This window comes from Pleurodeles waltl, chromosome 7 (assembly GCF_031143425.1).
Source record: "Pleurodeles waltl isolate 20211129_DDA chromosome 7, aPleWal1.hap1.20221129, whole genome shotgun sequence".
In the NCBI taxonomy this organism is placed as follows: domain Eukaryota; kingdom Metazoa; phylum Chordata; class Amphibia; order Caudata; family Salamandridae; genus Pleurodeles; species Pleurodeles waltl.
In genome coordinates this window covers 1,052,641,277-1,052,655,449 of record NC_090446.1, presented here as the reverse complement: position 1 = coordinate 1,052,655,449, position 14,173 = coordinate 1,052,641,277, and the positions used below count along the sequence as shown (strand labels likewise).

General features: G+C 44.1%; 1 protein-coding gene across 6 annotated transcripts in view; it reads left to right on the top strand.

Moving 5' to 3' along the window:
* The window catches only part of MILR1 (mast cell immunoglobulin like receptor 1), a 305,761-nt gene that overhangs the window by 228,898 nt on the left and 62,690 nt on the right, over positions 1-14,173 (top strand). For 5 of the 6 annotated variants that reach the window (XM_069199927.1, XM_069199928.1, XM_069199930.1 and 2 more), the window contains one exon: positions 11,423-11,485. In XM_069199927.1, coding sequence (XP_069056028.1) covers positions 11,423-11,484 — 62 coding nt within the window. In that variant the 3' untranslated portion in view covers position 11,485. Of the gene's footprint in view, positions 1-11,422; positions 11,488-14,173 lie in introns of those variants that run through there. The other variant, XR_011194184.1, reaches the window with a different exon arrangement.

Genomic DNA, 14,173 nt, shown 5'->3' with positions numbered 1-14,173 from the left:
GGTCACCTGCCTTCACCCTGCACTGGAAGCCAAGAAGAAATCTCCCGTGGGTCGACGGAATCTTCCCCCTGCTAACGCAGGCACCAAAAGACTGCATCACCGGTCCTCTGGGTCCCCTCTCATCCTAATGAGTGTGGTCCCTGGAACACAGGAACTCTATCCAAGTGACTCCCACAGTCCAGTGATCCTTCAGTCCAAGTTTGGTGGAGGTAAGTCCATGCCTCCCCACACTAGACTGCAAACCTGTTTACTGCATGATTTGCAACTGCTCCGGCTCCTGTGCCCTCTTCCAGGATTTCCTTCATGCACAGCCTAGCCTGGGTCCCCAGCACTTTGTCCTGCAGTGCTCAACCCTCTGAGTTGGCCTCCGACGTCGTGGGACCCTCCTTTGTAACTCTGCGTGGACTCTGGTTCACAAATCTTCCAAGTGCCTGTTCAGGTACTTCTGCGGGTGCTGCCTGCTTCTGTGGGGGCTCTCTGAGTTGCTGAGTGCCCCCTCTGTCTCCTCCTCCAAGAGGTGACTTCCTGGTCCTTCCTGGTCCCCAGCAGCATCCAAAAACCTCTACTGCAACCCTTGCAGCTAGCAAGGCTTGTTTGCGGTATTTCTGCGTTGGAAAACTTCTGCAACCTTCATCCGGACGTGGGACATCTTCCATCCAAAGGAGAAGTTCCTAGTCCTCTTCGTTGTTGTAGAACTCCAAGCTTCTTCCACCCAGAGCCAGCTTCCTTGCACCTTCATCCGGGGTTTTCTGGGCTCCTGCCCCCCCTGGACACTATTGCGACTCTTGGACTTGGTCCCCTTGCTTTGCAGGTCCTCAGGTCCAGGAATCCACCTTCATTGCCTTGCTGGTGTTTGTTGTTCTTGCAGAATCCCCCTATCACGACTGTTGTGCTCTTTTGGGGTAGTAAGTGTACTTTACTCCTACTTTTCAGGGTCTTGGGGTGGGGTATCTTGGACACCCTCACTGTTTTCTGACAGTCCCATCGACCCTCTACAAGCTCACATAGGTCTGGGGTCCATTTGTGATTCGCATTCCACTTTTGGAGTATATGGTTTGTGTTGCCCCTAGACCTATGTCTGCCTATTGCAACCTATTGTAATTCTACACTGTTTGCATTACTTTTCTGACTCTTACTTACCTGTTTTGGGTTTGTGTACATATAACTTGTGTATATTACTTACCTTCTTACTGAGGGTACTCGCTGAGATACTTGTGCATATTGTCATAAAAATAAAGTACCTTTATTTTTAGTAACTCTGAGTATTGTGTTTTCTTATGATATTGTGCATATGATATACGTGGTATGGTAGGAGCTTTGCATGTCTCCTAGTTCAGCCTAAGCTGCTTTGCCATAGCTACCTTCTATCAGGCTAGGCTGCTAGAAACACCTCTATTCCACTAATAAGGGATAACTGGACCTGGCACAGGGTGTAAGTACCACAGGGTACCCACTATAAGCCAGGCCAGCCTCCTACATCTGCAAGGTGCGCAGCGGCGCTCTGGCGAAAACTCGAACATACCCTAACCACTAACTGCCCTACCTACATGCTCCATGAAGCAGTGCCTCATCACTGTGCTCTAATGCTCTGGCAAGCGGGGAGAGAAGTGAAATTGTGTCAGCACTACACAGAGAGAGAGCAGCTCATTCGCCGCTGCTGAAAAGAGACGCATAGCATTACGCGAAAACTTATCAGGGCCTACAGCATATGTTGGTGCATGTTGCTGCACGCAGCCGGGGCAGTTCAGCCAAACAGTAATTGAGAGTGGGTTTGCTGAGAGACCATCATAACCCCTGTGTGGGTGTACTTTAAATACCCCTGGAAGTGGAAACGCTGCCGTAAACGGACGGCCCTCCACCCTCGCTACTATCTAGCCTTGCCTAGTGACCATGTTAAGGTACTGCCACCCATCTGAACAGCATTCCACTACAAACTAGTCTGGAACCTGCCACCTGCAATTACCGCCACATGCTTCTAGAGAGTGGTGTGGATCAGATGTGGCTCTGTGCCCTTGCCTGCTTCTCTGATGTACCCTCCAGTAGACTCCCCAGCCCCCCATCTTGTACTGAGTATTTGCTGCAAGATAATTTATCAGTCCCTCCATCCCTCCCACAGGATACCTGGTGCCGCTGTATTGGAGGAGCGAAGAACTACCCTTGATCTATGGCCTGCCAAGAGCTACTTCGTCAGATGGTGTTTCCTTTGGTGGCAGATGGGCTGACCTCTGGGGTAAAGTCCTGTTTCCATTCCTCCCTTGCAATTGTCTCGCTACACCACAATGGGTAACTACTCCAAAAAGAAGGAGGCAAATGACACTTGTCCCACACAAGACTCAAACCTCACCACCATAGCAGAAAGAGCCTCAGATGTGGCCACTCAGGGGACACCAAAGAGTGACCTTGGACACTATATTGCAGGCTGTTGAAGCCTCCTGAGAGGCTCTTGAACTAAAAGAAGATACTATGGTAACAGACTTGGGGTTGTTAAGGGATGACCACCAAAGGCTGGTAGAAAGGGTCCCCACCACAGAACGAATCCTGGATGATGTCACCCCCAAGATGGGATCAAAGCGCAAGCGTATGTCGACTGTGGAAGACAAAGTAAAGATATCTGAACAGAAGATGCTGAAACAGAGCCAGACAAATCAATCTTCTGATCATTGTACTACCAGAGCGCATTGACGGCTCAGGAGCTAACATGACTGGTTTCTTGGAACCATGGCTCCACAGCAAGGTGGCCCCTGAGGGCATCTCCCAATTCTACGCACAAGAATGCGCTCACCGAGTGTCAACAAGCCCCAAACTCGTGGTGGCTAAACTACTACACTTCAAGGATTGAGATATATACTCAATCAGGCACGCCTCAGGAGGGACATAATGGTGGAGAACCACAGGGTGATGATCTTTCCAGACTTCGCAAGGGAAGTCCAAAAACAAAGGGCCTTGTTCATAGATGCAAAAAAGTGACTCAGAAAACTTGGGATAGCATGATCTATGTTGTTTCCTGCCAGGCTTCAAGTAACTCATAACGAGGAAGTGCACTTCTTCACCTTGCCTACTCCATTGTGGGATTGGATTGAGAGCCTCCCATGACAAGAACACAACACATTTGTTGATCCCCTTAGGAAGTTTCAGAAAACACCAAGGAAGAAAGTGAAAAATGGAACTAGTGCAATCTCATCTCGATACGAGGCACTTCAAAAATGTCAGAGGGCTGAGGAGGTGGTAGAAGCTATCAGTGGAGCAAGATATGGTTCTTCTTTAGTTCAGGGGAATGACAAGATGAGAGACTCACTCTGACCAAACCTTGGTTTCCACTCTCCACTCAGAGGACTCTCTTCCGTTGATTACTCCTAGCACCTCCAAAGAGATTATCTAACATTGTTGTAGTCGATGAGGTGGCTTGGGAACATATAACTGGTGTAATCCAATGACCAGATAATGAGTACCTCATGTTCGTTGTTGATTTTTTTGTTGAAATTGGTTTATATCACTTTGGATGCTATCAGGATGGCATGATATGAAGGCGGGAGGCGCCTGGACAGGCTCACACCCCCTTTTAAAGTTGCGCATGAGATATGTTCACAAATGTTGCATGTTAGTTTGCTTGTTTGGATAGGGAGTCTTTCTCTTCTTGTCCTGGGGTTGGGGAGTTGGGTTATTGTTACTAGTTTGGGAAATACATGTGGACATGCCTCTGCCTGTTTCACAACCTATCGTGCACAGTGGACTAAGACTCTGGACTCCACAAGAGCTGGAGTCATCCAACCAGTGGCACAGTGCACCATTTTGACACCCGTTTAGAGCAATCCCCTTTAACTTATAACCTCATTAGCTGGAACGTTAGTGGGGTCTTAATAATATGGCAAAATGTTAAAAGGTTCATTCATATTTGAAAAGGAGGGAAACCCATCTCAAAGTTCCGAAAGAGAAGCATTACGCAAGAGATGGCGGGGCCAAATATGTGCCACAACACACTCCTCCTCTGCTACAGGGGTCTTAGTGTTGATTTGTCCTGGGGTACCATTCCAAAAAGCGAGGGAATTAATAGACCCTAAGGAAGAGATGTGTCGGCTTGCATGCCAAGATTTGACCATTGTTGGGATCTATTCTCCCAAATCAGATCAGAGTGGTTTCTATTTCTGTTTCTACTAACTTGAGTACTAGCCCCATATAAGGCTCAGAATTTCTTGGTAGGTGGGGCTTACAACTGTATTACTGACCTGATACTTGACTGCTCCCATCCCCCACTGGGTGATTTCCCACTTGTGCAGCCGACAACAGCAATGGGACCTTGTTGATTCCTGGAGGCGCCTACACCCCAGAGACAGGGACTATTCTTCTTTATTTTGGGGATGAACAAATTACATGTTTGCCTGGATGCTTTTCTTAGCTCACCAGGAGTAGACAGAGCTGTCTGCAGTGTGGAGTACCTCTGCCGTACAGTCTCAGATCACAACCCGATTTTACTTTTGTTAGATTTGGCACAGGGCGCACCCCCTTATTCCGGATTGGCGCCTATGTGTTGAATCCCTAGGTAACTCAGTTTTCCGACAGTCCATTGGAGAGGCCATCCAGAATTACTTGATAGACAATGCGGCCTCTATTGCATCACCCCTAGCTGAATGGGACACTTTCAAATCGGTGATCAGGGGAGGTGTATTTCTGAAACAGTGGGTGTAAGGTGCATACTTGTGAGGGGAGTAAAAACACAAGAGTGAGCCCTGAGTTGCCTGGAGCTGGCAAGACCTGGGAACCCCGGCCTGAAACAGCAGCTCCTAGAAGCTAGGGAACTGATAGCAGCTTGCACAGAGAAACTCTTGTGCTTTGATCTCCAGGAATACATGACATGGCATGCACAAACCATGATAGGGTGGAGATGTAACTAGAGTGGCTGGATAACACCTCGTCCAGATGCTTGCTGATCCTGGAGGTGGAATCTGCTGTAGGAGAATGTCTTTATAGCCAAACCAACATTAATACGAGGTTTGAGGAATATTACTCCTCCTTATACGCCCCTCCTCCTGGCTAACCCTCCTGGGTTTCAACCAAGTTTCTGGGCACAATCGACTTTCCCCAAATAGTGGAGGATGAGAGAAATGACCTGGGAGGCTCAATTACCATACAGGAAGTGCAAGCAGCCATTAAGGAGATGGCCTGAGGTAAGGTCCATTTGGCTTGCCAGTGGAATTCTATACCACATATACAGAGCAACTGGCACAAAAACAAGTTGACCTTTACAAGGCTGCCCTAGAAGCAGGTCAGCTACCAGCTACTACCAACAAGGCACTGGTGGTCCCATTGCAAAAACCAGACAGCCCTCCCCATGATGTCTGCGCGTAACGCCCCTTACCAATGCTCAATATGGACTACAAGATTCTTAGTAGAATACTTGCCACCCGCCTCTTAGCATTTATGTCCAAATTGATCCATGCTGACCAGCTTTGTTTTATTCCATGGGGGCAACACTGCAATTAATATTAGATGTTCCATTTCAATATTAGAATCCACATTCCCAGACAATGACAGGGCAGTAATTGTAGCAACTGACATCGAAAAATCTTTTGATAGCTTGAGATGGGATTATCTCTACCAGGTGATGTCTAAGATGGGCTTGGGTCCTGGATTCATCCAGTGGACCAAACTCCTCTAATCCGCGCTTTTAGAACTGACACAATCATTTCTGATTCATATATAGTGGGGGAGAGGAACTAGGCAAGGCTTCCCACTCTCCCCGTTATTGTTCACCATTGCTGTTGAACTGCTGGATGACATTGCACGCTCAGGCACACTTTTTAGGGAGCTGGAGTTTTGTGGTGTATCCCACCAGATCCCCCGATAAGCGAATGACATGCTTCTGTTCCTTCAGGAAGCGGAGGACGATCTATGAGGGGCGATATTCCTAAAACTACATCAGGCCTCTGCATTAACTGGCAGAAATGACTTCTCTTCCCTGCTTGCAGGAATATGTCCCGGCCTCGTGACCTGCGAGGGCTCTGCTAAGAGCCGAAATGCCTGAAATACCTGGGTGTTAAAATCGATCATGATACCCGGGACTTCCTGGATGGTGATATTGGAGCGGCCATCAGAGCACTCCGTACTAATATTGACTTTTGAAAGTCTCTTCCCCTATCTGTAGCGGGTCGAATTGCAGTCGCAAAAATGGTGGCGCTTCTTCAAATGCTATATTTTTTTCCCCTGCAGAATGTTCTGAGAAATAGACTCACTGATGATAGAACTCACCTAGGGAACAGTAGGCGTAGAGTAGTGATGTTCAAATTGCACCGACCAACATCAGAGGGAGGACTTGCAGCCCCAAATCTAGAGGCATACTATCTAGCTGCACAGCTCCAGTGGTTTAACCAGTGGATTCAGTCCTGACTACACCCTGAAAGAGAAGCCCGTAGTGAAACTCAGAGCTTCCAAACCCTTTTTCAGGTCCTTCTAGTTCCTAGATGCCTCTTAGGGGCGGGTCCATGGAATTGCAGTTGGCCGTAGCTGCTGGCAACAATGCCTGCAGTGCACCCAAATCCACTTACCTTATTCCCCAGACATTCCACTGAAGGTATTGGAGATACTACATAGGGGAAGAGCATTGCAGGGACTGACAGAATGATCTGGGTATGGTGCAACACAGGTGGGTGACTTATATAGAGACAAGAAACTTACAACATTCGAGAATCTCTCTGAGACGTTTGAAATACCATGGGGGCAGTTTTTACTACACAGAGCTTTGGCGGTAACACTACAGAACCACTGGAGTACGAGTACAGTTGAACCCCATGACCACCAATGCTGTTGAGGCCTTTGCACTACAAACGGCAAGATCAAGGTAGTTACTTACCTATATCAAGCACTACGGGCTGATATAATAACTCCTCTGGAAGAATTACGCTTGAAATGGGAGGAAGACCTCTGTCTCCCCATCACGGAGGCAGAATGGGACACAATACACTCTAACATTTATATACAGTCTCACGTAATGCCAGATTTAAATTAATCAATTTTTACATCCCACATATGGCATACCGTACCCCTGGTAAAATCCTTGGGCTTTTAGTGCACACGAAGCATCTTGCCCCAGATGCAGAGAACATGGAGGTGAAATGCTCCACATGATGTGGGCCTGTCCAACCCTACTGGAATTCTGGAGCGGGGTAATCAACTGTATTAACACGATTACTCATAGAGCAATCACTTGCATCCCCAAGGCATGTTTGCTTGGGGGATTCCCATGTCCAAGCAAGAATAAAATAACCACCAAGTGTGTGGACCTAGCTCTGATCCTTGCGAAACAGGAAATTACCTCATACTAGAAAGAGCCTAGCAGGGGTGTGGAATTCAATAAAATATCTATTTGTCCATGGGACAGGTGGCTTCATAAATCTACTTGACCTGTAAAAACCTACTTGTCCCTTTGGTGTCATGTGGTGTGCTGATAAATTATGGCAGCAATCTCATTATTATCGAGCTCTAATGATAGCCTCTTTATTGCAATATCCTTATCCTTATTTTGCCACCTTTCCACAGATCTACATACTGGGCTGGAATGTCTTTGAGTCTGTGCAAACCTGTTAAAATACATGTTTTAAGGATTTTCACCAGCTCTTCTCTAATCTTTTTCCATACTGAGAAAAAATTGAAAATTACTCCTGACAAGGGAAGAAGTAGTTCTTCCAGGGTTGGGTAAAAAAAGTGGTTGCAGGGAAAGTGAACTTGTTAACTCTCAATAGATTTTACATGAGCAAATCTACACATGCATATTTGCTCGTGCTAAAATACAGTTCACAAATATTTTCTATAAGTAAGATTTCCTAGTCTACCTCTATAAATTCTTATGAATTCACGAAAGCCACTAATGCAAAGACCTTGGGTGAACTTTTGTGACTTTAAGATTTGGGCTTTCAATTAGGTCTGACGTTAACCAAGATAATTTTTTATTAAAATTCTATTTCTCTCTCTAGCCATCTATCAGCTGACTTTACTGTGTGTGATAGTATTCTGTTCTTCCACAAGGAGCGTATTGGCACATAAAGTTGGTTTATTCAGTACCAGGAACTATTGTGGCAATGTGTAGTTTTTGAGACCATTTTGTTTTGCTTTTTGCCAATGTTTGTTACAATGGTGAGGGCCTGGCAGCTCTCACACCAATAATGTTTTACAAAAACCATGTCAAAACAAGACACGCACTGACAAAACAAAAAGACTGATCACTAATGTCGGATCAGTTGGCTTTGCCAGTGCTTGCTTATTTTCACGTTTCCCTTAATCTTGTTGAAAATGGTTACACTGATTTTCCATTATGAATATGTTTTGGAAATACTAGCATGCATCAACACAGTTTACTAATTGATGCTTCAAAGAAATAATATCTACAATTACACAGTAATTGAGCAAAATGTTTTTTTCCTACTTGCATTTTTTCTGAACATTTTATTTTGAAAGCAGTGAATCATCAATCTTGCTTGCAAGCTTCTGCAAACATTTGCATCTAATCAGAGAACATTCTGGGCGAATTATACGTAGCCTTATATTGTTAAACTTTTCAAACGTGTGTGCACCCATTGTTTTACTGGAACCACTGTCAGTAGTGCAGTATGATCTTTCAACGTTTATTTACAGTGCTCACCCCAATAATAAAGGCTTTTCTTTAACAAACCATAAATACAAGCATAAATACAAATTTGAACAGCATTCACATATGGACACAAATATTACCTCAACTGCAGACAGTGCTCTTCCCTATAAACTGGCAGTCAAATGGTTGGTGCTGCAGGGGATTGGGCCTACTTGTCTCAAGGACACAATAATCATCAAAACTTGTTGTCCTTGACCCAAACAATACGTCCTGGGGGTCGGGCTATAGGAATTCCACACTCCTGCCCCAGGAGTCCCCAGCTGGGTAAGTGGAGGGAGGTTCTCATTCTCTGCATGGTATATGAAATGGTGGTGCTTTTTCAAAAAGTAAAGAGGGGGCGGGGCTCTACTGATGAGGCCCGGGCCTGGGACCACCTGATTGATTGTTTGAACAAACCCAAAGAAGACAACCCTGACAGTTCCCTTGTGTCTGCACATGACTCAGAAGATGATTAGTTCTTGACATCCTTGACCAATAAGTGCTGTGGGTCACATTGGTGGCTGTGGCGAGGCTCACTATAACTATACTTTGACTGGGTCCATTAAACTATAACCAACTGAGAAGGTTAGGCAGAGGTGCAAGTTTGGGGGCGGGGGTAATAAGATTGTTGAAGTGATGGGGCAGAATTCCCAATGATGATTCATACTATACAGTGAAAAGTGAAACACTGTCATATTAGCAATTGAACAGATATTAATGTACAACAGCTTTGGATTGCTGTATAAATTGTTATTCTTTCTGTTCTGGACTTCTAATGTTTGTATGGATGTAAAAAAAAACAATAAAATTCTGTTTACAAAAAAAATAGAACTGCTATGTAAGGGTGTCTTGAACAAACTGCATGTAATGTAATTATTTGCGAATAGATGAAATAGCATGTTCTCAGTAGATGTTCTGTTCCTAAAGGAGAAGTGCAGGAATGGTTGAAGTTCTTGAACTCTGGCAAATTTTAGAAACGCCTATGCAGTGCCTGGCTTTAGTGAGTCTTCGTTAATCCCTATATGTAGGTCAAGTCATATCCATGTATTGCTTGTTCCTGGCTCAAACACGGGCTTGGAGAGAGATAAGCAACAGAGTAGACCAGAGATGTTTACCATAGATTTCGGGGGGGTGGGGTTGATCCCGACCACATTTTCAGCTTAACCCAAAAAAATGCAAGTTAGGTCAGTTTAGATTAACTGTGCGTAAATGTATTGTGGATAGTTTGAAAATCGGAAATTGATCCAGCCTCCTAGGACCTACAGTGTACAGCCCCCGCTGTGACTGGCAGCTGAGATGGAATCTCTTTCCCATGTTCTATAAAGGTGTCCTAGGTTTAGTGCTAGTAGGAATCCCCCTTTCAGGTATGTTACCTAATGTGTTGATAAATCTTCCGGATATGAATATTTGTTTAACAAATAATACATTTGAATTTTAATGATTTTTTAAAATTACTATTATGAACTTTATACATACTTTTAATTGCGTTTTGATGGTTTTTGTAAAAGCTGACAGTAAACAATAAACTGTAACTGAGTCCCAGATCTTGATAAAAGGATATACCCAAACTGTCCCATTTTTCTGAGTGCCTGGGAATTCACAGGTTGAAGCATTTCCAGATATTCCAATTACAGGAAGTACCTGGTGAGATTTGCACAAGAAAAAGAGGTTGGTAAGAGGGAAAATGAAGAAATAGGAAGTGACAAATCCAGTTCTCTATGTAATGCCTTATTACGATCTTGAAATCTCAGATGGTCATTTTGCCCCAGAAAAAAACAGGCAAAATGCAGTAACAAATTTACATTACAGCAAAATTACCACTTGGAATGAGGGTCATTATGTCTATATGCCAGTGCAGCATATAACCTGTGCAGACCTGCCAACCTGAAAATACAATTCCTCTTATAGGAAGAGGCATGGCCTTGGAGGGGGCGGGGCTTTATGCTGAGAAGGTTCCAGGGGCTTTCTGCCCCCGTCCACTGCCCCCCATCGAACTTTTTCTTCCACAAAAAAAAAAAAAAAACGAAAACAAAATGTTATTGAGGATGCTGTTGATGTCCTGGGATGTTTAACACATCCTTTAATTGAGCATTGCCTGCTTTCCGCCCCAAAAGACAAGCAGGAAGTCCAATCTGCAGTGCTTTTCAACTGGCCCTGCTTGCCACCGTGTGATTACGGCCCTTCACCGGGTGACTGTGTGAAGTGTGCCAAAATCGTGTGACACACGGTGGCACAATGTTGAAAACGATTGTCTTTCTACTATAAATATCTGCACGTCTTAGCAGGCCCATTTTGAAATATTGTCCTCTGGACTGAAATACCGTGCCATGCCTTGACGCATAGTACAACGGGAACACTAGACTTCACTTGCTGGCCTAGGGGTAGGATGCTCCCGAGATTTTATAGTCCTCTTCTGAATAACTTAAACCAGGTAAGAGTAAGCAGATGAATGGTTGGAAGTACTTTTGATGTTTACAGATTGCCACGCAGGAACCTCTGCCTCAGAAACAGTGGTGGGTTACGAACTTTGTAGACTGCAAACATAGTATTTGCTGAACAGCATCCTATAAAGATAAGAGAGAAGCGTTTGTTAGGTAGTATTGCTCTGACACATCTACGACTTTGGGATTTAAAATGCACAAAGCCACAAACACTTTCCCTAGTTATGCATAAGCATCCCAACTGCTATCGTTTTGCCATAACCTTGCCACCACACTAGTTGCTCCACCAAAACAATGCCAACAATCTTGTTATATACAGCGTCTGACGTCTTTCTGAGCTTCATGTATGTCTTTATCTTTTCAGTGATGGAACGGAATGACTCGGAGGTCCAATACTCAGAAATTCTAGTCAGGAAAAGCAATTAAGGTACGTAGTCTGGTGATGGCGAAATATAAACAAAAGGCAGTGTCAGATGGTGCACAATGTAAATAATGGGCATGAGCTCCCCTTACGCAGTGATAATAGTATAGATGTTTAATGTGACACACGCGAAGAAAAGATTACAAAAAACGTTGATGTAATATGTAACATGTGCATTTGATGCTCACAATGGAATGTGTAACTCTGTATTTACTTATTCGTGTTTTACCAATGTATTTATCGACACTACTTGCACACATTGACACAGTGATTTCTAAAGTCTACTAATGCAGTGGTACCCGCCACAGACATAGAAGTAGTGTACCCCACAGTCAAGAATAAGAACAAGCATTGGCAATGGCACTATGTCTGGCTTTAAAGGGATGTTGTGTGGCATCTTGAAGCATTGCAAGTAGGTAGCATTGGAATGGATATGTATTTGTGTGGAAGCAAGTAACTGTAGAATGATATTGGTGTAGGTTAAAAGGTCAAGTGCTGCTTCCAGGTAAACGCCATATATTGTTTAGAGACTTAAGACAATAGCTTTAGAATGTCAGTGTGCCTTGACACTTCAAGCTCAGGCAGCTGGATAAATAAACAAAATGATCACAGGTGTGTGGAGGGCAACTACCTATTTTGTAGAAGCACACGACTGCCCAATCAAAACAGGTACTCCTGGCTCTCAACATGTGAGGTGGAGCCACAGCCTGTCTTCTGGTCATTCTCACGTGGCTGTCTGGCAACAGCTGCAGTGTAATGCCAGTCCGCAGCAAGGGACAAACTCATTTATACCATTTAATGGCTACAGAACCGAACAATTTGGTGCTAAGTAATAATACTTTAGGAGGCTTGTACTCCAAATGTAACCTATGAGATTATAATGGGGGCACAATGATGGGATTTAGGTTTGAGGAATCTACACTCACAGAGGTGTGCTGAGAATAGAATGAAAGATGGCAAAAGGACTACAGAAAGACAACCAAGCTGCATACTGAAAAATACAACCTTTCATTCCAGACTCTCTAAAGGTTCATTGTGTCACATGCAACTCTGCAGGATGTATACCAAAGCAGAAAAAGTGATAAACTGAACACCCATCAAACCTGAGACTGCAAACCATATATGTACATTTCTGAAACACGCAACAACTGATGGAAAATACAAGGGAGATTATTTTAATTTCTCGTTGTTCAAGGTAGTGTTCCTCAAGACTCTTTTCCCTTAGCAATGCTTCACCCCAGATAGAATGCATATTTCAGAAGAAGAAATAAATAGGGTGCAGTAAGAAATCGTTGTATGTGTCTTAACGCATGCCTTTACCATCTATCCATTACCACGTAGTGCCTTTACCATGGATATGTGCTTTGCCACTCATGCTTTTACCACTCTAGGTAAATATATATTAGCTTAAAAAAACAAAGGTTACAGGGACCTTATAGTTAGGCTCACATTTAAAATATACAAAACCATAGAAATTCACATGTTATAGAGTAATCTCAAGTAACAATAACTTGTGCCCTAAAGTGACTATAACTCGCGCCCCGCCAGGCAAAAAATTTTCGACAAACATTTTACTGCAAATATTACTTTTATATTATCAGTGATGTTACCAAAGATGTCATGAGTGCCATAATTTGTGGGGTAATTAGCCCACCTTAATTATGAATACAGCCTCTGGAAGATGGCGGTCCCCCTGAGCTGCGGGGCTCCAGGGGGCCCCCTGCATTCATTTAGTTTGAAGCCCTAGGGCGGTGGCGGTCCGCAGGTCTGTGGAGGGGCACATGCCCCCCGCACACATAAGTTCAATGGCCCCGGCGAGGTGGCAGTCCCCCGTATTCAAAATGTCAACGCCCACCCGTGAGCTGCAGTTAAGCAAGCACAGGAGCCCTCGTTTGGCTTTTTTTGTTTGCTTTTGTAATTTTCAGCTGAGTCTCCTGCCAATTTTTTTTTCAAAAATGATTTTTTGCTCTGGGAGGCCCTGCTCTGTCCCCTTTTCTTATTTTTAATCTTTTTTTCTGGGACTCGGCTGAAGCCAAGTCGCAAAATGGCTGCCAACACTTCCTTGTTGAAGTGTTGGCAGCCAAACAGATCTCAGCATGTTCCTATATATATATATATATATATATATATATATGTACACAAATTTGCCTTTTCTTTAATTTCTCAAAAACTACTGACAGTACTTAAACCAAGTAACAAAAGGGGCGTTCTCTGGACCAAGAGCTAACTTTCTGCCAAATTTGCTGTAATTACGTCCAGTGGTTCGAGCGCTATTCCTGTTCAAAATCCCTATGGAAAAAAGCCTGGGGAAAAAGTGTTTTGGCCCTCCCTTTTTCTCAGCCCTCGCATGATGAATCAGCCCGAAACTTTCCAGACAGACACTGAGGCGAGCGTCATATTTTCCTGTAAGTAGGTCCTAACTATAACTACTTACTGGTGATCATCACTAGGACAGATATATATATATATATATATATATATCACAAAAGCCAAAAAGCCACTGCACTCCTGGAAACAAGATAGGCAGATTTTAATCTCAAGGCAGGCAGCAAAGGTACCACAACGCGTTTCAACATTCCGTCTACTTCAGGTGGTATCAATCTGTTAGCACACTGTTGTTTTCCAGTCCTTTTTATAGGCACAGAAGGCATTATGGGGTATGTAGTTGCAATTACTGCTGGAGGCATAATTAAT